Source organism: Neocloeon triangulifer, unplaced genomic scaffold, assembly GCF_031216515.1.
Source record: "Neocloeon triangulifer isolate White Clay Creek 2 clone unplaced genomic scaffold, ASM3121651v1 ptg000012l, whole genome shotgun sequence".
NCBI classification, from domain to species: Eukaryota; Metazoa; Arthropoda; class Insecta; order Ephemeroptera; family Baetidae; genus Neocloeon; species Neocloeon triangulifer.
In genome coordinates, this window is record NW_026775554.1 from 1,843,842 (window position 1) to 1,870,121 (window position 26,280).

Genomic DNA, 26,280 nt, shown 5'->3' on the forward strand with positions numbered 1-26,280 from the left:
ATTGAGAGGATGACGAGGCGCTAGGGAGGCGCCGCCCCCTGCCAGCTTTGGCCGCAAAACAAACAGCACGCGGCGCTTTTGCTCCTCGGTCGGGGCCAGTCCAGTTGCTGTTGAACCGTTGTGCCGCGAGGACCCCAGTCGGCGGGACAGTCGGGACACACCATGCGACCCTGCAAGCACCAACTCGCCCTCGTGCTCCTCGCGAGTGCCCTCGTCGCCCTCCTGCCCCTCGCCAAAGGTCAGTCAAATTTCTTAATAAAAAATCAAATTACATAAAAAAAAAACTCGGTTTGTTCTGTAAGATAAATAGGGACAATTATTTAGGGTGGAATATTTGATGCAGTTTTATTAATATTTTGCAAATTGCATCATTCATTTTAATTCATTTATTACCTAGGAAACTGCTAGTAAAAAATTAAAAACATTTTAGTAATTTCCCATCAAAATTTATTATTGTTATTATTTTATAAAGTAAGTTCATCTTCTTAGTAATGCTGTAGATTTCAATTAATAATTTTATTTATTTGCTAATTTGGTTTTTAATTAAAATATATTTACATACTAAAATTCTCTTATTAGTAATCCAATCCAACTTCACAATCACCTTCAAAACGAATTTTTAAGTTATTTATTTTACAAATTTTAAATGTTCTATTTATCTTTTTTAATATTTTATTTATTTTCCATTCCATAAACATTTCCATCAGAAACTGGAACAGATTGACATGCATGGAAATTGAAATTTAGTTTCAATTAGATATATTTTGCAGAAGTTTCATCTGTGAGGAATTTCTTTAAAATGTATTTTGCAGAAAGGTTAATTTTTACAGTTGGTTTTTCTTATTTATGAGAGTTGGAAGAGAAATAAATAATTGTGGTAAAAACGAGCCGTTCAAATCCTGGTTTCAGAAAAGATGAAAAGAAGCGATGCTCGGCAATTAATCTCGCAGTAAAAACGACTTCATTAAGTATCAAATTCGCGCTCCGTCTCGGATATTATGATTTATGCCTTGTTATCCGCGCACGCAGGTGGAATTTATTTAGTAAATGTTAAAAATAAATTCGATCTTTGCATAAATTTGTGAATTGCTTCAAGCACTTTCCATTTGCCACTTGAGACTCAAGAGCGCTTTTTTGCGCACGCACTCAAAAATTGAATTATGAAGCGCGCAAAAAATTATACATCAAAAACTTGATCCGGTGTCTGCGGAGCGCGGCAGGAATTCCTCATTTGAATAAATATAAAATGCCTAGTCATAAAGGCAAATTGGAGATCGCTCGCAACTGAAACAAGAGAGAAAATTGGTCCGATCAAAACACCAAATTGCTAAAATAATTTAAATAAATTAGTATTAAATTAAAAAAAGATTTAAATTAAAACTGAAATCCAACGGATCTTTAAATGAGAGAAAATAAAAATGAATTTATTTAAAATAAATATAATTTATGCATAGGAAAACTGCAAATGTTTTAAAATGTTTGGCTTCAGTATAAAGATAATCCTAGAAAAAATTTTAGGACAAGGTGTTGGCAAATCGCCTTGAATAAATGCAATTATCTCTCTTTCAACTTTTGCTCTACTTTCGTATATAATTTAACAAAAGCGAAACAAAATTGCTAACGTTTCATTTGAGCTCCTCTTCGGATGCATAAATTTTTGACCTCCAAAGGCAATTCTTGTCTTTTTTCGAGTGTGGCAAAAAGTTAGAGATGTGCATGTGCGATGCGCGTCGCCAGTGTAAGTTGATCGGCATGAGGCGTCTGTCCGGGTGGCGCCTCTCGCTTTCAGGCCTTGACATCTCATTGGCCCCCGCGCATTATACGATCCGTCTCCGCCGCCAGATTTCCCATTTCTTTTCACATCTTAATTTTTATATTTCGCATTTCGCAGCAGAGCACACAGAAGGTTCCAAAATGAAATTAGTAGATCAAATAATTCTTTATAAATCAAAAGAACGTTTAATTTAATTTTTTACTTTAAATTATATTTAATTCATCCACATTTCTCAAATTCAATTTAATTAAAAAATAAAAATAATTTGATTGATAGAAAACTAATGGAAAATACAGCACCAAAAATTGTAGGATTTTTGTAAAACTTTCTGAGATCAATCCGACTCACTCAGTGCACTTGAAATAACCTGGACAAATTTTGGCGCGTGACCCTACGAAGGTCAATTGATGTGAAATTGACGCTTTGAGAAAAAGTGGGCAGAAATTAATCGGAGAGCAGTTGGCACTTGGGCCAGCAACAAAAGGGCTATTTTTAATTCCTCTGCCTTCCATCCTAACTCTGCGACTCTCATTTATTCATCGCGCAATGTTGCTTGGCATTTCAATTTTTTTTCCCTCAGATAGTTACAAAATTAATTCACACGCAGAGTTTTATTTTGGGTGCGTCACCAAATTAAACGGACCATTTGGCGCGGCTCTGATTCACAAGGAAAGTTTCTCAGCACAAAAAGGGGGAAAAATGCTTATAAAATTTTCAATCCCAACAATACATTTGCCCAAAACGAATTAAATGACAATTAACAATTAAAGTCATTTTTGGCCTCTTTAAACAAATGATTGTATGTGTTGAAAAAAAAAAGGTTTTGCATTAATTTTCTGGGTTCTAATTTTTTGAGACATCAGAAAATTAATTTCTCAATTAGTCTTAATGTAAATTGTTGTATGTAATTTTAAGCCAAGTTTTCTCGCACAGTTTCTGTGAAACCACGGAAAACCGTCTTAAAAAATTAAAACAAGTTCGGTGAAATGCAACCCGCTTGTCAGTGATGCAATCCGAATAGCATAATTTACACTATAATCTTAACTTTTCTTCGGAAAAAGTCCCATATTTTGTCGTTGAAAAAAGTGGAAAAGAAAACAGTCTCTTTAAATGATAAATTTATCGATCAAATTTCTTTCAATTAAACTTGCAGAAACAAATAAGCAATTTTAGAAAGAAATAAAAATGTTTATATCTTGCAAAATATTTTCAATTTTTGGAGCAACAAAAATGAAAATTCTTCTTTTGTTAAAATCGAATTGTTGGTTCATTTTCTCGTCCGAAAATAAAAAGTGACTCTTTGGAAAAGAGAAGCGCAGGTTGAAGAGGGGTGTTGAGATGTCGCGGGCTGCATACCTCTCGGTGCGTCGCGTACTAAATTTGCTGAGACGCGGACCAAAGCGGCACCGCACGGGGGCTGCAACGTGCGCCCGAAATATTCTGCAATCAATTTCACAAGCCAACTATATCCATTTTTTAATTTTACGAATTTGTAATAAAGAACGGGATGTTCTTATAATTTGCAAATATTTTTCAACATCTTTGCTAGAGAAGATTTTGTTATTAATTAGAGACTGTTAAATTTAGGTTTGATTGTTTGGGACGAATTGAGGTGCCCCTCGCGCGAATAAAGAATGGCGCAAGAATGAAAATGTTTCGCTGGCACGGAGCAGCGGCGCCACTCGATCGTCGCCACTTGTTGGTTCGCGCGGCGGAATATTAATCGCTGCTTACTTATAATGGCCCCCCGCGTATGATTTGCATGCGCCGCCGCGAGATGCACGCCGCGTACAAATGCATGACGCACGCTTGCAACACACCCAACACCAAATGTACTCTCAATAAAATCTTCACTCCGTCTTCAATCCTTTTCGCAGGCAATAAAATTTTCATTTTTATTTTTTTGTTTACAATTTTAGGGGAAAAGTCCAAGGCATAAATTTTTTGGAGCAAAAGTCTTTGTTTTAAATCTAATAATTAATTTAAAAAAAAATCACTCTTTTAGTTAATTGTACTGCTGTTTTAAATTTTAATGAAACAAATAAAACAATTTGTAATAATTATTTGCATTTAATTTATACTGAATTGCTAGTGAAATACACATTTTATAGTTTTTCAAATTTTGATTCTGTTCCAACCTCGCTTCGTGATTGTTAATTTTCAAAGAAAGAAAAATGAGCCCACTCAAGCTGCGGCGCGTTAATATTTTTGCACGTTCGAAGTTGCGCCCCTCATTAAAATATGTGCGGATTGACCTTTGGGCAGGGCCAAAATTATTCTCCTCGTTAACATTTTTGTTTGATTCTCGTTATTTGATTTGTTTTGCTATAATAATTCTCATTTGAATCTTCAACCGACCGACGCAGCCCAACCAAAGAATAAAGAAACCGGCAAAAAATTAACAAAGATCAACAAAAATACAGTTTGTTCAAATTATTTCTACATTTAATTTAGCAATTTAAACAAAAATCAAATTCCTCTCCATTAAAATCCCCGAATGAAATATGAGGAAATAAAATGGACGCGCGAGAAATTGTGTTGTTTATGAGTCGAGTTTTTGAATTGCGTCAAGTGGCTGTAACGCGATTTGAACGCCGCCGCGTCTCTCAACCGAGATGATTAAATTTCACGCCGGGTTACACTGCATGAGAAGTTTCAATAACAAATGCACGGGTCAGAGGTCAGCAGATGATTGGGCACCTTCCTTTGTTGCGCACCTGCCACTTCAACACATTCAAAATAAACACATACAAAGAGAGAGATGCTCTCGGTGTATCAAATCAAACCAAGCAGAGAAAATTTAGTGAAACAATTGCACAGAAAAAAATATATTATTTAAATCTGCATTAATTTCAAAGACGGTTAATAAATAAATTTAGCTTTTCACACAAAAATATACTTCTTTTTAGTATATTTACAGTTTTCATAGCTATTTTGAAACTTTTAGAATCCTTTTGCATTATATTGTTTCTCAATTTGTCTGATTATTTTTTAATAGTATAACATAATGACATTTCAATTTAGTTTGATTTACAAAAGCAGAGATAATATTTTTATTTAGTTTAAACAGCTACAATAATTATTAGAAATATTAAGACCCCAAAATATCTCCATTCTTCACATTTTTTGCATCAAAAATGGAAAAAAATCCTCTCTTCAATAAAATTATACCAATTCAAAATTGCAGATTTCTTTAAAATTAAATATCCACATTGTATAAAAAAGAGGGATTGGTGCAGGCTGAGAAAGATAAATGATGCGTGGTGACGGTGTGGCCCCTTTGTTGAGGAAGATCAATCTCTCTCTTTCAGCTCTAATTTAGCATAATGAAGAGCAGCGAGGCTCATTTGAAGGCGCTGCTCTGCACTTCATCTCTCTCCGGCCGCGGCTGGATGCGATATTATGGGTGGGGTCGTTCAATTCTCTTCTCTTGAGCTGCCTCCAAAGAGAGGAAAAAACGAGTTCCGATGGCTCGGCCCGATATAATTATTGTCAACGTCGGCGCCTTCCCAGCTAAAAACTTTGACAACAAAAGTAAAGTCATCACCTTTGATTTCAAAGACGGACGCTTTTCCCGTTTTGAAAAGTTTGTTCTACTCAAAATCGGTCATATCAATTATTTTTTCCATTAAAAAGATTTGCTGTGAAAAATTTAGCATGAAGTGAAATTTTATATAGAAATTAAAATTGAAGTTGATTCTTTGCTCCAAATTGTCTCAACTACAATTGATAAAAAAAAATTCCAAAAAAAGTATTTTTATTACCTTCAAAACAAATCAAATAATTAATCTCATCATTGCAATAATTTTTTCACAGTAATTTTGGAGCAAAATTTGAATTGAATTTTTTCCATTTTTCGTGGGGCCTTTTTAAAATTCCGCTAAAATTGAATACAAACATTTTTGTTTTTATTTTCGGGCGGCGTCTCTTTTTTGTGCCGAAATGGAGGAAGAGGCTAATTTGGGCGCCGCTAACGAAGCTGTTTAGAGCGCCGCGCTAACGAAGAAGAATGCAACAGAGTTTGGGGCTTTACTTACTCGATCTCCTCTAATGAGCAAGACAAAGTGATATGCAAGACAAACACAAACAAAGTGCTATCTTTTCCCGCGTGTTTGCTCAATATTTACATGCGCGGCGGGGCCAACTTTTATTATATATATTTCCCCAACCTGCACGATTATCTCTTTGCATTCCGACGAGACGAGCGAGACTCTCGGAGCGCACAGTGTGTTTGCCCAAGGCTCACAGGCGCGGGCACAAAGAGCGCCTTTCTTAAGCTGACCCCGACTCAGGGCACCAAAACATACCACGGAGGAAACAAAACCCCCCCATTCACCGAAAAAAGCACCCAACAAGTTTTTTCACGCGAGGTCTCTGACCTCCCTATTTGTTCCAAAATTCAGGGAAAACACTCGAAATTGCTTCCATTTTTTTTCAGGCATTTTCAAATGTGCAGAAAAATTGTGGAATTTAAATATTCAAAAATTTTATCTCTCGGGACATTCTAAATGCAAAAACAAACATTTTTGAGGAGCATTTTAAAAATAAAAACTGATTTGGACTTTTAAAAAGAAAAATGTATGTTTATCATTCATTTTTAATAATATTTTACTCAAAAATTAAAATTATGAGGCATCGGTTGAAATTAAAACAACTTTTATAAGGGATTATTTATATAAGTATGAATTGAGTCTTTAATTTTTGGCATATTAAATCCACACATCATTTAAATTTCCTTTTTTTTTTGTAAATTTTTTTTTTCCAAATTTATTAATTTTTTTTATCAAAACTGAACCCTGCTTTAGAGATGAAATGGAGGAATCTGCGTCTTTCGAATCCACCACGCTTGCATGTGATTATACAAAGTTCGGCGTCAAGGTCGCGTTGCGAGGGGGGCCTGAAAAAAACCTAATGACGGGGGGTCGAAAAACAAAAAGAGAAGAAGTGGAGCGGTGTACATAATAACTCTGGGCCCATTATAAAAGCAGAGAGGAAAAATAAAATGAAAAAAAGTTAATAGAGAGCGCTCGCGGTCCATCATCGAAACATTACTCTCTGGGCCGCGGCGGCGTAATCCATCTTTGATTAATGGTTGACCGGCCGCCGTTCCCAAGAAAAACGTATATCGCGGCCGACAACAGGTTGAGCTGCGAAGAACGAGAAAAAGAAAAGACCGGCAGACAGGGGCCACCTTTCAACTCTCAGACGCGCGGTGACCAGCACAAAATCAAAAGCAGAAAATAATAACTAATTAAAATATGAAGAGAAAATATATCAAATATTTAAAATGTGCTTCATCAATATTCTGCCGATTCTATAAAATTTTATAGAGGAAAAACACCAACTATAAATATATTTTTACTTAAATTAATTATGCTTTTCAATAACTTTTTAGATTCTGCAACGATATAATTGGAAGATAGTGTATTTTTTTATAGATAATTTGTGCGGCCTTGGAGATGATTATGAAATAATTTTGTTGCTAAGCCTGAAATAAAACGGCGATGCAATTAACATTAATTCACTTCATCCTGATGCGCAAACTTCTTTTTTTCTTTCTCTCTCGCCGATATGAATTTTTTGTTCTCTTCATTAGTCCGTGTTTTATTTTCGTGCAGGCAAAGCAAGAACTAATTAACAAATAACGCCAGTCATTCCGCCTGATGAGTCTCCGACGCATGAAAATAAGCTTGATTATTATTCAGGGGGTGCAGGAAAAACTTGCCGAATTCAACAAACGCTGGGCTGCAGTTTTGAGAGGGAAAAATAAAAAGTTTTTTCTGACGTTTGAAGTTTCGCCGCTCTTTCCATCAATAAAGTATCCGATTACTCTTTTCGTAGAGAGAAGGAAATAAATTGGCATCTTCTTTATTGCCGAGGGGATTCGTTGCTGCCAATAAATAAAATATAATAAAATCCGCTTTTTATTCGGCAGTGAAATCGATATGCGGACGGAAACTCAACAAGTGTTTTTCTTTGCTTTTCAAACAGTAGTTTTTTTTTTCAATTCCATTGACAGACCAACAGCATAAAAAAGTATCTCGTTGCTAATTATATGGATTTTTCTTTTTGATGGATTTCATTTCGCTGCAATTTTTAGAATTTACAGCGCCTAAATATGTATTAAAAAACTTGTGGAAAGAAAATATTACATATGAAATAATAAATAAAAAAATTATTCTATTTTTAAAATTAATCCATTGTTTTTAAATTAGTTGGGCAGCATTTTTTTCTTAAAAAATTTCAAAAATTGTATCCAAATATTCAAAATTTAGCTGAAAGTGGCCTTGAACGTCTTTATTTGGTTACTAAATTTTAAAGAGTGTCGCAAAATTTTCATGTATTTAGAAGTTCATTTTTTTCCTCTGCTTCGGCTGCTGAGATAAAAATCTGCCCTTTTGCTTTTGGTTGAGTTGTCTTTGAAAATCGGTGACAATCGCGGCTTCTGCGATTTGCCAGTGCTTTTTTAATTTTCAAGTGGCAGCGCCGAACATCGGCCGCTCAAGCGCGAGACCTGCACGAAAAAAAAACAGCGAAAAGAGCAACAGGTTGCCGCGCCGTGCTCTCCTCCCCATTGTTTATCCGGCTCGATTTTTGCGGTTTGAAAGATTTAATTGGCCTCACTCGCGTTAAAGCGCGCGCGTTAATTGCCAGCGACGTGGATTCCAGCAGCGCCACTTCTGTGGTTTGTTTGTTCGGAAAAAAGAGCGGTTTAGCCACAAAACCAGCTTTTTTCTTGGTTTCATAAGTAAAAAAAGCCCAACTTTAATCTCTTTATCATTATTTAGTTGGCTTAAATCGTAATTACCTGATACCTGGGTATATTTTTAACTACAAAACAGTCTTTTTGAAAAAAATTAACTTTTCTCTTCTAATTTTCTTGCTAATTTTCCTCCTTTGAATTTGAGGAAAATGCATGATCTGCTCTGCAGAAATGAAATTATTGTTAATCGCGCACCTGCTGAGAAAAGTCTCTGAATTAAGAGAGAGAACGGCTCATTAAATTATGAGCCGTCAGTTGCAGCGGCAATTAATAAATGGCATGTATCAGAACACGAATGCAAGCGTGGAATTTATGAGGCAACGTCTCGGGCGCTTATGCAACTCTCTCGGTTTTGCGGCGCACGAAACGGCAAAAAGTATATTTATATTTATAAAGAGAAGTGCTTTATTGCAGCCGCGGGCACTGATTCACTTGGCGCCGCAATAAATATGAAAAAAAGAGTCAGACTCCTTGAGCTGCGAGAGAGAGTTGGAAGACTTTTGTCTCTGCGCTTAAAAGCAAGCAAGAGAGGCGCAGGTGCGCAAATAACGCAGGTCAACGATCTTCCTATAAAAAAAAATAAAAAGACCGCCCGCAGATTCACCGCAATTAACTTTTTTTGCTCAAATTCCTTCTTAAATTCAAGATTTAAAATCAAACTCTAAAATTATAGTTGCAAATTTTTAAATTTTAGTGAAGAATTAGTTTTTTAAAGAGTTTTGTTTGTTAATGTTATTTTGTCTCTGAGCAAAATTACTTCTAGACCATCTTGTAATTTATTTATTTATTTTACAAAACAATAAATTATATTTTTAAAAGCTTATTTTACAATTTAATGAAAACACAAGAGGAACTATGGTATAAAAATATATTTATTTTACCCGTTTTTATTGTAAAATCAAGCATGACGAGAAAGGAATTTGGTGTGGGAAAGCGATCGAGGGTTGACCACCCAACAACAGACGTGTCACAACTTTTGCAATTGAAAAACCGTTTTCCACCCTTGGACTGGACGACACAGACAGACAAATAATAATTTCTTGTTGTTGTCAAAGCGCATCTCTCTGACGAAAATTCCGGGCTTTGTTGTTTCTCCCCTCGCGACGGAATGGGGATGGAGGGTGAGGGGGTGGCTGCGGCGCCACGAAACCTGGAGCTGCACCCTTTCTTCTGCTGCTCGTCTTTCTGTATACCTGCGCTTTTATTGCACCCTTGTTGGAAATAATACACATTTTATGGACTGCCGACCTGGGATTCTTTTCAATTATTTCTGCTCTTCGCTTTTCAATTGGGCGCCACTTGAAAAATCGTCCTTGCGTTTTACAACAGCGCGCCGTAAAAATGTTTCCAAGAACTTGCAAAAAACGGAAGCTCTTTTATTATTCATGAGTTTACGGGTGAAAAGAATATTTATATTTATCTTTTTGGGTTCATCATAATTGAAATGAAAAAGTTGCTTACAAGCAAAATTAATAGTATTATAATAGCAAATTTAATGTTTAATTTTAGCGGTTTAATTATATTTATAGAAAAATAAAATTATTACTAAATTATAATTTTGCTCTCAAAAATAAAACTTATTAATAATTCTGAATTTATTCTTTAAAAATGAAAGTTATTTGCTTCAATATTGCTATGAAATACCAAATGTAAAAAAAAATAGCCAGAGGAAAAATTATTAGTTCAGAAGCATAACCGTTCATTACAATGGCTTAAAATTGAAAAGAAACTTCTCAAAAACACAATTTTCCTGTGAATAATGAACAGCTCATTTTTGTATTCAGTCGCATTTCTAATCAAAATGACTGATGGCGCAAATTTTTAAAACAAAGTGAGGAAGACTTTTTTATTGGTTTATGAATTAAGTTTTAAAATTCCCGAATATGAAACACGTTAAGTTTTTGTTTCGTTTCCCGAATCTTCGACGGCACCAATTGTAAAAGCTTTGTCGCGGTGCCGAGAATGAGGTCTCGATCAATTGATATACGAAACCATATTTAATTGATGCAGCAGCTGCCTGCGCGGATCCAGCAGCAAAAAAATATATATGAGACACAAGAGAGGGTCACTGCTCACGACTTTTAAGCTCTCTGTGGTGTGTGTTAAATTATTAATCTGTGCGTTGCCTTGGCCGATTCAACACACAAAATCAACACACGCTTTTCATATTCAAATGAGCGCGCGATCAACGTCAAAAGGAGCAAATATTTATTCCATTTATTCAGCAGACTGTCACTTGAGATATCTCACAATTCACAATTATCTCTTTCCGTATTTAAAAATAATATAAATATTATTTAAACTGTATTTGAACAAAGTTCTGAGAAATACTCTCAAATATAATTTAAATTAAATTTATTTTTAAGCAATTTTTGATTAATTATGAACTAAATTTGGTAATAAAAGAGATGGGAATTGAAAAGTGTAATTTGATATATGTAATAAAACGTTACTGTAAAATTTATTAATAATTTTAACCTTCACTGAAAATTTTGATTTTGGTGGCAAAAAAAATTATATAAATCGCAATTTTTAATTTTAATTTCGCCATTATCAGTGCTTATTTTCAAATTGTCCAACGAAAAAGAAATAAAGGAGAGCAAAAACTGAGGCTTTGGAAGAAAATATGAATAAAATAAAATTCAATTCAATTTTGTTCAAAACGGCAAAATTTTGAGCGTGAATTGAAACTCATAAATGATCAACTCACTTTTTAATATAAAATTCTCCAAAAATAGCGTTTTTCTCGCCTTTCAAGTTGAAATTTTCATTGTTTTTTCTTACACAACAACAATTTCCAAATTCGGACTTGGAACCAAAAAAAGTAGAGCGGAAATTAGTTTGATACATAAGCGCAGTGGCCGTGATTTGGCGTTTTTATCTGAGTGTGTGTGGCGTGCGGAGAGAGAGCGGCGGGCAAAGGCGCCACCGTGTCGGCAGATAATATTTATAATATTACGCGAGATAGAGCGTGCAAAAAAGCGGCAGCCGCGTGTGAATGTGCAGCCCGGCCGCTATTAAAACATTTGCGGTGACGTCACCGCCGCTTTCAAGCTGGCCAAGCTCACGTCATTCTTTCATCGTTCTTCGAGAGCAAAACCACCCCTAAATTTTACCATAGTTTGACCCGAAAAACCAATAATTTCATTGTAAATTCTCTAATTCTATTAAAAAACTGCAAAATTTCTTGATGAACACTAACAGAGAGAGACATTTTTGTTTTATTTCGTACAAATATTAGCATCCCAAATTTTTACTTGCTTAATTAATTTGAAATTTTTGCCAAAATTGTTCCCGACATCCCTAATTTCATGTGGACAATAACAAATATTTTAGTCTGGATATCCCTACCAAAATTTAATAAACTAATTTTTGGCAGGTTTAAATGCTTTTAGATTAAACTATTGAAATTTAAAAAAAAAATTTAATGGTGAGGGATTTTTGGAATTTATTTGAATTTTTCTCTTTGTCGTTTTGATCGACGGAAATGGGAGGTGCTGGAAAGGTAGCTGTGCAATAAATTTGCTGGCGTGACGTGCAGCCAATTAAAAATTGCACTCTGACAATTCAATTACTTTGCGAGCAGCGCAAAAAGCAGTGCATCCCTTTCAAGTGCACGCGAGCGACGTTTTAATTCCGGCGAGCGAAATTTCTGGTTTTTCTTGATTCAAAGTGCAGGTGCGCGACGCAAACGTCTCCATTTACAACAATGCGTGCGGCGCTTCACTTTTTTCTCGCTTTGGACGCAGAGACAACAATAATTGTATTTATTGCCTTGTAAACTGCAGCAAATTCCCTTTTAATTAAAGCGCGCGACTGCAAGTTGGGGCGATTCGAAGAGAAGAATGCGCGTGACTTAAAATCGGATCAGGGCAGATTTAATTGCGCCACAAGTCATCGCGCAAATGGAAACGTTTTGACAGCGGCCCCCTGACAACATTTTTCTCTCACAAAAGTTAAGTGCACTTGCCGAAGCTATCAGTTGAGAAACTGGCTTGGGAAATATGCTCAGGAATTCTTGACACAAGTGACAAGGACGGTTTTGTCTTTTGCAGAGAAACAAAATATAATGGAATCAATTTGAAGAGAGAAAAATATTAATTTCCATCAAAATTTATATAATTTTTTTTTTAAATCCTAAACAAAAATTAGATTTTCAGTAGAATCAGTACAGAAAAATTTGGAACTAAAATGATGAAAAAAGATTCTGAACTCTAAAAGTGTCGAAAAGGTCGCACAATCGCCAAATTAAATTAAAATATTATACATTGTATGTTTTATAAAATTACATTTTGTTTAACTTGATTGAGAGGTAACGAGTGTGTTTATGATTCTGTTTATTTTTTTTCAAATTGATGGAAAAAAGAATGAGATATTTTCTTTAAAAATTTTGTTACTAATTTCTATAATTTGCAAATAAAAATCGTCATTTTAATTTAAATCTTACACAATTTGATATAAGAAAGTGGAGACTTGTTATAAAAAAGACGTTTTCCTCCGAAGCAAGGAATCCCATTGTTTACATTCAATTAATGAAAACCAATTTGTTTGAAGGAAAGGGAAATTTTGATGGAAAATAACTGCACCGTCGCTATAGAAAAGATTTTATCAAGTCGTCTTTTTGTTTTGAGATCAAAAAGATTTGTAGAAATAATTTTTTAATTTCCTAATCACAATTTTAAAGTCAAAAGAAAATACAATGCAATTTTATTGAGGGAAGAAGGTAAAATTACTGATTGTGAGATATAAACAATTTAAACTAAAAATATTGAAAATTACAAAAAGTAAGAAAATTTTAATCGCAGCTTTTTCAGAAATACCAGATTTATCAATGATCAGAAAAATAATTGAAAATTTTTAAAAAATTTAAATTAAAATTGCATCTGGCAAAAGAGGAGCGCTCGAGTGGCTCCAGCCGAGTGCGTGTCGCGCCGCCAGAGGCGCCAGGGTCGCTCGGCGGCGCATTTCACTTGTGTGGTGCGGCGGCTGCGGCGCCGCGGCCGCCGCAGTGATCGGAGAGAGTTGCTTTCGGACGGTCGCACTTTCGGTCGGACGCGCGTTGTTGCAGCTTCGAGATGGTGTGGCCGCAGGTGCTGGTGGTGCTTTTGTGGGGCGTGCATGCGATGCGCGGCTCCGGCCTGCTCGACGCCGAAACCCTCGTCGCCGAAACCATCGGCGACGCCGTCAAACTGCAACACCTGCACCACCACCAGAACGTGCACCACCACAAACACGCCGACCACGTCAAAGGTAAAAATCAAAAAAATTATAACCACTTGGAAAATAGCAAAATTATATTTTTTTAAAAGAAAAAAATGTTTATAAATTCGCCTCGGGGCAGAATTTATTTGTCTCGGAGGAAGAAAGAAAGAAAGAAAGAGCGATTTCTCTTTTGGTGCAACCTGCCGCGAATGATTATTTGTCCGATTGTTTAGAAAGGCTCCTCTGTGTGCCACTTTTTTACTACAAATTTAACAATAATTTCGCATCACTTGTTCGTCCTCGGAATCGAACAATGACGAACGGACGCACACACCTTTGCATTTCCGATCCAAATTACAAAAACATTCCACTGCGCCTTTCTACTTAGAAAAGGGTTGAAACTGTTTACTTTACTATTCAGCCTATTCATTGAGACTAATTGAATTTTGGCACAAATTTTGCAATTGGGAATTGAGACTAGCATTAAAATTTTACCTGTTCAAAAAACGGCCACGATTTGACTTTTTCTGTAATTTACAATTTAATTTCACTGCAATTCTTTGAAATATAGAAAAGTTTCATGCAAAAGATGAAAAGGTGATTTTAGGTAATTTAATTTAATTATTATCTATTACTGGAAAGATGTTTATCATAATTATTGCCACTTTTATTACAATTTTTTAAAAGAAATAAATTTTTTTCACAATTTTCTGTTCTGGCAAGATTCAAATTAATAAATTTATTCGCTTTATTTTACTTTTTATTCCAAGTAAAATTTAAATGTTTGTTATTTTTATTTTTAGTAAAGTTTCCGATTTCCAAGTTTGCCTTTTTGCTGGCCTGAGTGCAGCTGCCGTGTAATTAGGAAAAGCACTTTGCTGGGGGGGGGGGGCGCCCGACGACTGAGGAAACTCGGGTTTCATCGAACCCTTGCTGGTTTTTGTCGCGCACCGAGATTCGCACGGGGTGTCTGGTCTGCTCTCTCGAAAAGGAGGGTTTTGAGTTACCTGCGCGGCCGGAAAACCCTCATCACACTCGCTCGCACACCGATCATTAAAAAGAGATAAAGGGAATTAACGAGCAGAACACGGAAAGCGTTTCAAGCTCTCTGTAATTTAGACCTTCCATTTTTCTACCTTTTCCACTCTGTTATTACAAAAAACGTCCCGATTCTCTCTCATTACGCAGGAATTCGGCTCCGTTTTCCTCAGGAAAATTGTGATTTATCATAAAATTATTCTTTGTTGGAAAACATTTCGGTTGCTTCAAGTAAATCAAAATCGATTTCTCATTAAAAAGGACCAAGATTCTAGCAAATATTTCAATCCAACAATAAGCCACATTTTGTCAAAATTTGGAACTTTTATTCAAAACTGAAATGACCAAAACCAGTCAAACTGATAAAAAAGCTGTGGTATAATTAAAAAAACAACGAGTTCTTTATAAGAAATTATTTGGGTATGTAAATCTAATTTAGAAATGTCACAAGAAATTTATTGTTGTGCCGAATTTTCAATTTCGCTCAAAAAATTGTAAAAATATTAGTTTTCGAAAAAAAACACGCAATAAATATGATTCCTTTATTTTCTATTCTCGTATAATTATGGATATTTCTAACTAAAAAATTACAAATTATTCAGAAATTTCAAGAATAAAGTTTTAATGAATATAAAATCCTAGTATTTCAAAAGTTTAAAAATAATAAAAAACTATGTGCAAAAAAAAGAAAATATTTATCAATGGCAAAAAGTATTTGAAGCGTAAAATTTGCATATTTTATTCCGCAAATAAATAATATCACTAATTTTGTTTTTATAATATTTCAAAACTTATTTAAAAATTCCTGACATTACAACTTTCTGGCAAAAAATATTCTGCAACTTTAGATTCTGATATTAATTACTCGGAATAACCTTTTTCAAATTTTTGACAAATGATGGACACCCCTATCAAATATAAATTCATCTTTCTTATAAAGCAAAGCATTTTCCCATGAGGACAAATGCGCCGACTCGGAGGGAATAACAATTTCGCAACTCGGCAAAAACTCCTCCTCTCTTTTTTTAATTACCCGTTTTATATATATTTGCGTTGGTCGAGAGCGTCGCTTGTTTGTTTAAAAAAAAAACGAAGCAAACGAAGGGTCTGGAGAAGAAGACTGGCGGCTCATTACTCTCGGCTGGACGGACCGTGTACCTGAAGCTCTCCCAGCACCCCCTCGGCCATTATTCTCCCATCCGAGGAATTTGCTTGTTTTTTTCCTCGGCTCGGGACAAGCAGAAGAAGAAGTACATCCCCTGGAGAAGCAACACGCTGCTTGTTCATTGTCTGCCAGATCGGCCGCGATAAACATTATTTTGCGAAAGGAATTAACTGAATTTTCGTTCGCAACGCGCGCCACTTCATTAAGATTCGCGAGATAAATGGAGAAAGGAATGCGCCGCGATTGCTCTTCGAGTGCGCTTCGAAATCACCGATTAATTAGATTTCAATCGAACTTGCAATTAAAATTCTCCAATTGTACTTGAAAAGATTATTTAAAAGTTTTTTTACTTAAACTGTACTCAAACTTAACTGATAATTAATTCATTACAAGTTGTTTTGAACATATATTTTTTATAATTTAAATTCTCAGAACGCTTGACACAGACGGACAGTTTAAATTTGCTGGCTGACATTTGATTCAAAATTTACAAAAAATAGTGAAAAATAAAAATTTGCAGTTCTGCAATTAAATTTTAATCGATTTTGAATAAATTCATATTAATTTATTCCAAAAATTTTTATATCTGATAAAAGTTTGTTGACATCCGAAGTCTATAAATACAATTTGAACTTCAATGCGAATTTTTGCCTCAATTCAATTGACGTTGGCACTTGGGAATTTACAACTTTGAGGGAATAAAAGCAACAGGTTGTCGGTGCGGTAGCGTGCGCGTCTCCTCGGTTTTATATACTTTTGGTGGAACACAAAAGGGGCTGCAAGTGAGCTTTGGCAGCGCAGGGGCTGAAAGAGGATGTCCGCGAGCAGTGAGCCGACTGGCGCCACCTCCCCCCTCGGCCAGACGCGCACGATTTCTTTTTTCTGCCACCCCGCAGCTGCCCTCCGAATTTCATTTTTCTTCCACGCGCACACGGCAATTTAGCCAACAAGAGAGTGGAAAAAAAATAAGTTGTTTGAACAAGAAAAGAAGGACCTTGAATGTTTGCTCGCGGCCCTGTCCACTCAGACGCTCCTCTTGAACGCGAAAAGAGCTGGAAATTATTGAAACTCACCGTGAAATTTCAGTTTTCAATCAATTGAGAAAGGAAATTCCGAAGGGTGACTCATCACCGGAAAGTAATAATTTCACAGAACTTAAAGAAGGCCCTTGAGTGCCCTCCGCTCTATTTCCCTTTGATATTCAATTTAATTTGGTTTCTTAAAAGGTTAATTAAATCAGGAAATTTAATGTATCCGTTTTCGTAATAATTTCAGTTTGATTATAACTTTTATATCAAACTTATTAAAATTAATTTATAAAATTATTTTGTACTCTAATTAATTATAAAAATTTCAATTTCCAATCAATTTTTGGTCTCATACTAAATATTTTTCTGACCTTTGCAACCCTGTGCGACTATTTATCTGGTAAAGGTCAATGTTAGTGCAATGTGAGAGAATAATTGTTTGCGGATAGGCGATGCTGTGGGAATGGGGCCATAAGCAATCTCGATTACCAGCCATGTGAACTCGTGTCTTTTTTCACTCCCCCGTCTTGCGGCGCCGAGAAAGGATTTTATTTTTAGAACCCCTCGCCGCGCGCTCCAAACGAAACTTTATCGCGGTTTCTTGTCCCACGCGCCACAGATAATTTTAATATTATACCATTCAAAAAACTATATGCGTTGTGCACAGGCAGGTGATGTCAAACTGAAACTCAGAAATATGAAGTAAAGTTGTAATAAACCACGAAGATTGTAGAAAAAACTGTTCAGTGAGCTTCTCCAGATGTTTATTTTGTAAATTTTTCAATTCAAGCAGCAATTAAAACGAAAATAACATTGCTTTTTTAATTTCATATTCTAATTTTGGATTTAAAAAATCATCATTGAAATAAAATTGACATACGAGGAGTAAAATTTCATTTGACTTTCCAAAGGTAAACTCTTAATCAACATTCACTCCCTAACTTTTGAAAATTTTCTATTTCTAACTAATTTTTGGAATTTTTTTTGTTCAAGACGAGAATTGAGAAATTAACGAAATTAACATTTGAAGAAAGAAACTTTGAAAGAAAGAGTTTAAAAATTAAAATGATTGAACAATTTCATCTTCAATCCTCATGATTTATTATCTTATATTTTAAATAAAACTTTGATTACTTGAAGTGAATTTGTCTCCGATTTTGCAACAATCTTATTGTGGTTCTGCAGTTTTGTTTTATGAAAACACAGGCTTGCCAAAGTCGCGACATGTGCGTGTTTGGTTTGGAAAGCCACCCAGCCCCGCCGCGTTGGACAATTCAAATCACGTCTCTTGCCATCGCCACTTGTTTTTGCTCTCGGCCTTCGATCCCATGCGCGCATCGCCTGCCTGCACGATAAAGTAACTTGTTTGTCAAAGCAGAAAACGCGCCGAGCGAGAATCAAACCCTTTTTTTGCAACTTTTTCACAATCGTCCGTCTATTGAATGGACGCGGCCAATTTTCATTTTTTGCTGCAAATCGTAGATTTTCCGCTTCGAAATCCGCATTCCTCGTTTAATTTTTTTATGCTTCTTCTTGTGCAAATGATTTTTATGTCGTCCGTGGGCGCCTCTCTCTCTGCGGCCGTATCAAAAGCCCTTCTTTCTCCGCCGGCCCGAAGAAAAAAAAACTAGCGGGTTTCGCTGTGTTTGGCGGCGACACGGCGCGAGAAACAGGTTTATGCTTTTAACAGATTACACACGGCACGATTTCGAACACAAAATTTATAATTTTATTGAAATAATTTTGCCTGCGCGCGAGTTGCATCAGTGCGAGTTGGCGTGCGGCGCCAGTCTGAGCCCCGCGGCGTGGGAGAATTCTCCGTGTTTGCACTTTTTTTACTCCGTCAATTTGCATAAATTAAAATCTGGAAAAGAGTCTCAAGTTTTTCTCTCCTTTTGGTTCCAGGCGAAACGGTGTGCTCATGCAATCACAACAGCTGCGTCACCACCAATTACATGTGCAAGACGCGTCTCGACGCGGGATGCTTCTTCATGAAGAACAAAACGGTCACCAGCTACGGATGCGTCGACCAGCTGTCCGAGTGAGTAAACCTAAATCAAAATCAGTTTGTTCTCGGCGAGACGATTCCAACGATACCTCACAAGACCACTTTTTAAATGAAATTCAAATTTTCAATCGGCCGCTATTTTGAAAAAATATGGCCGCCGTTTGGAAATACGAGATCAATTTTTGTTTTAAAGCTAAACTTGTAACATATCTTTGAAATCGTCTCGTCCAGATCTCTATCGAAATGAGCTCAGACTTGTAATAAAAAACTTTTTGTCTCAGGTATGAGAGGTTGACGTGCAAGATCCACCCGACCCTTCCGAAGACGAGGGGCCACGTGGAGTTGATGTGCTGTCAGCAGGACATGTGCAACTACGAGATCATCAAGGGCAACTTTGGTTCAGGTGAGTTTCGATTCAACCATTGTTTAATGAATGAGATTATTGTGAAAGAAAACTGCTTTTTGTGCGCGAACTTCTGCTTCTTTGAAAGGGATCTCTGTCGAGATTAAGACAAAAAAGAAATGAGATCGAGGGCCTGTCATTGGATGACGCGCGCCCGAGTGAGTGTTTTTCTCTCGCGCGCGGTGCATTCTTGGCTGGTGCCGCGGTGTCGCGCGTGCTGCCGCTGGATTCCATTTTTGTTCGGCCACTCGAGAATTGGAGCATTTTCAATGAGCACCATTCATTCCTCGATTCGGTCCAGAAAGGAAGAGAAAAATTTCTTTCCATTTGAATTGCGCTTCATTTCACAACGGAGAGAGTCATTTAATTTGAAAATAAACTTGTCAACAAATTAATGTAATATTTATTTCATTTAAAAATGTTTTGTTATATTTATAAATAATTAATTTTTATTGTTGAAAATATTTAAGCAACTACCATATTTTCTTAAATTAGAAATTTGATTCCTCTCAACTCGCAATCAATTAGGATTTGTGCAAAATTTGGTGATTATTTGTGTTGGAGCCGAGTTTGTTTAGTCTGTGGGGTTTTTGGCCTGGCGGCGAAAATAAGATTTTGGTGGGAGAAGAAGCTCCGCGCGCGGGTCGGGTGATGCTGGCAAGGCGCATTCCTCGGCTGTCAACACACGCCGCCGCGCTACCGCGCCAACCTTGATTTACAGATAATGCCTTTGGAAAACTATTTAATAATTAATCAAGTTTTTTATTCAATCGCTCGCTAGCCTCGGCCGCGACTGGTTCTCTTTCGCGTCAAATCAGGCCGCCGCATCTCCCCGCAGCCACACAAGAACACATTATTTATCCCCATCTTGATATTAACAAATGAACTCGTCTCCTAAACAAACAAAAACCCAACCCCACGCATCTCTCAATTCTAGATTTTTAAATAAAACTAAAGTTTATTGTTGCGAAAGTCTTTTTTGCCCGGCTGACCTTGCAGGACTTTTCAATTCCGTCTGCATCATTAAATCACTCGCGGCGCCGGCTAATTATACCACCTATAGAGCATCTTATTATTATTCGAGTACACACAAAGAAGCGTCTTGCAGCCTCCCTAATGAGACTCGACTTGTTAATTATCCACCTTCTCGGCCGCGCGCAATAAAAACCAAAGTCATCCTTTTGCGCCCCGAGACAAACAAACCAGATACAGATCGCCTGTGTGGCGCTTCTCACTAAATCTCAAATATTTGACTTGATGGGGCCAATTTATAAAAGGGCCGAATGCCACACATTTCTCCTCTCCTTTTCCCACACCAGATTAACATCTGTGAAATATTCAGCTTTTAATTTATAGTCTTTTTTTTCATTAACAAGAATTTGGAAGATAATTTATTTCTGCAAATTTTTCGCTCACTCACTTCTCAATTTTAAAGGTTTAAAAACGTTGATTTTTTATAAGACTAATAATACATATATTATGCAAATTTTAGCCAAAAACAATCATTCGTAGCAATAATTTGGAAAAAAATAGTTGCTTTTGGTATTTTAGAGAATTAATTCTTTAAACATATTGGAGGTATTTTATTCAAATTTAAAATAATTGAATAACAAATTTTCTCAATTCAAAAGGTAAATCACTGCAATGTTGTCACCAATAAGCAAACTTGGTCACATAAAACTAAGAATGTGGAAATTGCTATTAATAAGATCTGGTTTTACTGTAAGAAGTATTAAACAAAATTTTGGTTTCAAGCATTTATTGTTGGCGTTTTTCCCTAATACTGATTGGAAGGGTAAAAAGCGTTGATATATAACAAACGCTATCATCAATAAGCAAATTTTGGTCTTCCTTTTCTTAACTAATTTTTAATTTTTTATATTTTTTTGCAGACATGACCGAGAGCCTGAGCGGAACGCCGCCGCCGTACCTGGACGAGTTCTGGCTGAAAGTGGCGCTGATCGCGGTGCCGCTGTGCGGCGGCGTCATCCTGGTGGTGCTGGTGGTGCTCGCGTGCCGAATCCTGCAGCGCGACTCCAAGTACGGGGAGGCGCACCTGCGGTCGGGCTACTCGCATTGCCGCGACTCGGACCCTGGCAACGCGAACCGCCACTCGAAGGCGCGCCTGCTGCTGCTGGACGACGCGACGCCCTCCTGCGGAGACAAGCCGCGCATCTACAAGGGCCCGCAGGACCCCAAGGTCATCACGTGGGTCATCGCGTCGCAGCACGGCGACAAGCCCAGCGCCGTCTGAACACGGTTGTGGGACACTTACGCTACTTTCTTGTGATAAATAGTCATTAATTGCGAGTGGACGACGACTGTGTGTGCACCAAGAGTGGACAAATAAAAGCTGCCTTAGAGAGGAGGGAATCGGCCAGCAATTGTGTTTCTGCCACGCGACTGATTATTATTTTTCTATTGCGCGCTCTTTGATTGTTGTTTGACAAGTAAAATTAGGGGTCATGTGATACACGGTGAGAAGCCATGCCATTCCCAGGTACTTAATACAATACAAAATCTGTTAATTTTGTGGCCAAATTCAACACACACTCTGGCGGTGATTCAAGTGGGGCAATCTTGCTGATCTGATTCCAGTTTTGAATCTCGACGGTCCGGTGGAAATGTTTACTTGAGAAATCTCTCGGCACAGCTAAAAGTTTGTCTCTCCAAAAGTAAAAATGAGATTGAGCGAGTGAGTTTTGTACATAACTACTGTAAAACGGCAACAACCGCTCTTAAGTACTTGATGTAAATATATACAATGTAAATTGCTACGACACGTGTGTGTTGTCTTGATTAATTAAGACTAGGCAAGTCAGTAAGTTTAGATCCTGATTGTTGACTTGACGCATCTCTTCGTCAGACTTTAAAATAAAAAAAACTTGCCAGTTAAATTCATCAATGTTGAAAACAAAAATTTCCTATATACTGAGAACGAATACATAGTGCCTCACTTATTGTCAGAGGTGATTCAGCGTTGTGTCAAAAACCATGCTATTTTAATACTTGAGAGAATCGCAGAAATATATTATTGTACTACTACTTCCAATTATTTATTACGGATGTATCGTCAACAAGAATAAAAAAAACACACATGTAAATTGCACTAGATTCTGTCATTTTTATCTCCTTTTGGGTTATCTTTTTTTAAATAGATAGTCACGTTGTGTTACGTTAGCTGACGTAAAAGTGTAAGACTATTGCGTTAATGAATGGAACCAAGACAAGACAGAGAAGTGACTCACGTTTGGACCAACACGGCGGTGAGTCAAAAAGATAACACGTCACAAAATGCAGAGATTTTTTACCGATTTTCACACTTTCGATAATACTATAGAGGGGCTTTATACATATTTTCTGCCCAAACTTGACTGAAGAAATGATTATTTTAATAGAGAAGATTTCAAATATTTCAAAGAATCACAAAATTTTGCGATTGAATGAAGCGAATGAAGTTGAAACTTAAACGCAGCGCAGTGCATTGATGACATGCATAAATAATTATTTTATTTTGGTCTCTTGATTTTCTTTTTTGCGTTGATTAGAGTGATTTTAACTGCGATTGAAGCATTCAGTTATGAACAAGGAAGCTCAATTGCTCGGCCAAATAAAGATTTAATTGCGTAATTAGCGATAATAGCGGTACTTTATTGCTTTCTGTGTGAAATTCTTTCTCGGTCCGCCTGTTTTTTTGGCGCTTCGGCAGCTTTGAGGAGCAGATCGCGCCATCTGTGTTCAGGCAGGGTAAGTGGCGCCGCGTCACGTGACCGGCATCGACCAATGGAATCATTCCTGGAGCCCCCTTACGTGGCACCAACATCGAAAATTCGTTCTTCCTCCACGTCGGCCATTTTGACGTAAGGTGCAGCCGACAAAGCCGGAATAAACGACACTGTCAGTGTCATTTGGGACGAGTAAATCGGCTTCTTGAGACGTGAGTATCTTCCCGTCCGACGCCGTCCGAACCGCCCTGGCCGAAAAGCGTTCAAGTTCGGCCCCGGCCGCCGTATTTCTGCGTCGCATCCTCGGCAGCACCCAGATTGCGTGTTCGCCGCCGAAATTCGCACCCGCGATTTGTTTCGTACGGCGCCGCGTGTCCCTTCTCGCCCCTCTCGGACGCGTCCAGTGCACCTGAGGAAGCTTGATGGCCGCTCGGACGACTTGAAATCGAGTTTGGAACGATTTCAGGGCAAACGTCAGCGATCGGCTTGCAACGGCACTTGACGTGTTCGCAGTGACGTTTACGCTTTAAGTGCGCACAAATCGTGAGGTCGCTTTCACCCCCTGTCCGATTCAACCGAAATTTGCTCTATTCTCGGCACGGGCGTCCGCCGGGACGGGGCGTGTGCCTGCCGGACACCCCGTGCCGAACGCATCCTCTTGGCTGCGAGACTTGAATATTAATTAATGATTTGTGCGTTCCAGGCCACTGAGATCCACACAAAGACGTCACCATGGGTAACATGTTCGCAAACCTCTTCAAAGGCCTATTCGGCAAAAAGGAGATGAGAATATTGATGGTCGGGTTAGATGCTGCTGGTAAAACTACCATCCTCTACAAACTCAAGCTCGGCGAAATCGTCACGACCATCCCGACCATTGGTGAGGAAATCGAAAGTGCCAAATCACCAGAACTCTATTTCCTTGTACTCGTTTTTATTCTAATTTTGGTTTATTTCCGTGCGCAGGGTTCAACGTAGAAACAGTGGAATACAAAAACATCAGCTTCACAGTGTGGGACGTCGGCGGCCAAGACAAGATCAGGCCTCTGTGGCGGCACTACTTCCAAAACACACAGGTTTGCGAATAATTTTGCTTCCGCAACGCTCGGCACAGATAAAGATGTTTGTTTGCAAGTGGACGCTGACACCATTCTTTCTCTTGCCGAAGATAATCTCGTGTTTAATTAGTTTTGAAATGAGCGTGTTGTTTGCAGGGATTGATTTTTGTGGTAGACAGCAACGATAGAGAAAGAATTGGCGAAGCAAGAGAGGAGTTAATGAGAATGCTGGCGGAGGATGAGTTGAGGGATGCTGTGCTCTTGATTTTTGCTAACAAACAAGTAAGTTTTGTCATTCCCGACTGATCGAGAGCATTTTATCTCGCTTGGATACTGGAAGTTTTCAAATATTAAAAAAAAAATTATTTGACGCAAGATTTTGCTTTGAAATTAATATTAAAATTTAGGGTAACTTAAAATTTTAATTATCTGTATTTTAACTTTTAACCACACTTTACAGTTAATTTTATACAAAATAAAATTGATCTCAAGTTTGAATCAAAATCAATCATTAATCGATTACTGTTGCATCTTCAGAGGTATTTTAGGTTATTAAGTTTGAAGTATTAATTACAAAAGAAAACGATCATAAAAGTATGGTCATGCCATTGATTAGAAAGTTTGATAAAGTAAGTTAACTTTAGTTCAGTTATTTGAATTCAAAAGGAAAAACTCCAATCATTGTAGCTTCAATTGTGGTGCTTTTTTCCTTAAACATATTTCATATCAAAATTGAGAAATGTTTTTGACAGTGCATAATATTTTTGCGATTTAACTCCACATTGATTTCATCTCGCTAACTGTGGTTCAGTGAAATTTAGTTTGTTAAAGTTGGGCAATTTAAAAACTTCCTATCAGGAGAAATATTGATTTTTAATCCAGTCCTTCACAGTATTACAATTTATGATAATTTAAAGACAAAGCTAATTAAATCATCATTATTAATAAAAAGTAATTCATTTTGTGGAGAATACTGACGAGTGAAAATTTTATAGGATTTGCCTAATGCGATGAACGCCGCCGAGATCACAGACAAGCTGGGCCTGCACTCGTTAAGGAACCGCAACTGGTACATCCAGGCCACGTGTGCGACCAGCGGGGACGGACTATACGAGGGACTCGACTGGCTGTCCAACCAGCTGAAGAACGCCAACCGCTAAGAGCCGGACAGAGGGCTGCTGCATCAGCACCGCCGCACAGAAAGAAAGAAAGAAGAGCGCGCGCAGTTTGTTGTTGCTGCAAGTGGTGTGTCTGTCCAGTGAGTGTGAGACTCGGGAGCGTGCCGGCCGCCCACGCGCTGCCCCCTGCGCTGCCGGCACCCTCCCCTCATCCACGAACTCTGCAAGGACTCCTCGAGGCTACAACTACTACTACTCCAGCCCAAATTTATCCAGAAAAAAAAGAAATTGTTGCTTTCAAATAAGTGTGCACGTTTTCCATTTTGTTGTTTTCGGCCGGCCAGCTGCTCGAAAGACTGAAACGTCTGATTGGCAAGGCGAGTCGCTCCACCCTCAACCGGCGCCCACTCTGCACCCCGAAACCGAATTATTGCTTTTTATACTTGTTTAAAAGTGGAGGGGTGCTTTGTGGCCGCACCCAGGCGGGCGCGACTCGCCCCGAGTGTTTTTAGCAAGGGAGAAGATTAACTCTGGCTGTATTCGCTCTGGGCAGAAGGAAATATATATATTTTTAGTATAATTAATTTAGTTATTATATCGTACGTACATTCCGTCATCTGAATTGATCCCCTCTGTACTTATAGAATTAAGCCGCACTCGAACCACACCAAGTCTCTTTCTCTCTTTCGGTCCGTCTGATTATTATTGATTGTTTCAAGCCCCAAGTTTGCCAGTCAGTTGATCCTTTCCCTGAGCGTAAATTGAAAGGTGCAGGCTTCACACACACACTCACTCACTCTTAACTACCTTCTCGATATCACAAACATGAATAGTGTCTATGTTGACTTTTTCAGATCGATTATTGTTTCAATATTGTATATGAGGTTTTAATTGGATGCCATTCTTGTGAATTTCCATGTACTTGTGCTAATCACAAAAGTAATTGAGAAAAAAGTATGGAAATAATATTGACTTTGAGCAAAATAATTCTTAAACCG

General features: G+C 37.5%; 2 protein-coding genes across 3 annotated transcripts; both read left to right on the forward strand.

Annotated features, from left to right (window-relative positions):
• Window positions 1-80: 80 nt before the first annotated feature.
• LOC132197583 (BMP and activin membrane-bound inhibitor homolog) lies at window positions 81-22,490 on the forward strand. 2 transcript variants are annotated; one of them, XM_059620941.1, is made up of 4 exons: window positions 81-238; window positions 18,876-19,011; window positions 19,260-19,381; window positions 21,274-22,490. In XM_059620941.1, the coding sequence occupies exons 1-4, from the start codon at window positions 163-165 to the stop codon at window positions 21,633-21,635; spliced, it is 696 nt and encodes a 231-aa protein (XP_059476924.1). In that variant the 5' UTR covers window positions 81-162; the 3' UTR covers window positions 21,636-22,490. The 2 variants fall into 2 exon arrangements, with proteins under 2 accessions (XP_059476924.1, XP_059476923.1); XM_059620940.1 differs by lacking the exon at window positions 81-238 and adding an exon at window positions 13,524-13,787.
• A 668-nt stretch (window positions 22,491-23,158) lies between these two features.
• On the forward strand, window positions 23,159-26,269 carry LOC132197291 (ADP-ribosylation factor 1). The gene is made up of 5 exons (XM_059620486.1): window positions 23,159-23,318; window positions 23,810-23,986; window positions 24,073-24,182; window positions 24,321-24,446; window positions 25,160-26,269. The coding sequence occupies exons 2-5, from the start codon at window positions 23,839-23,841 to the stop codon at window positions 25,322-25,324; spliced, it is 549 nt and encodes a 182-aa protein (XP_059476469.1). The 5' UTR covers window positions 23,159-23,318; window positions 23,810-23,838; the 3' UTR covers window positions 25,325-26,269.
• The last annotated feature ends 11 nt before the right edge of the window (window positions 26,270-26,280 follow it).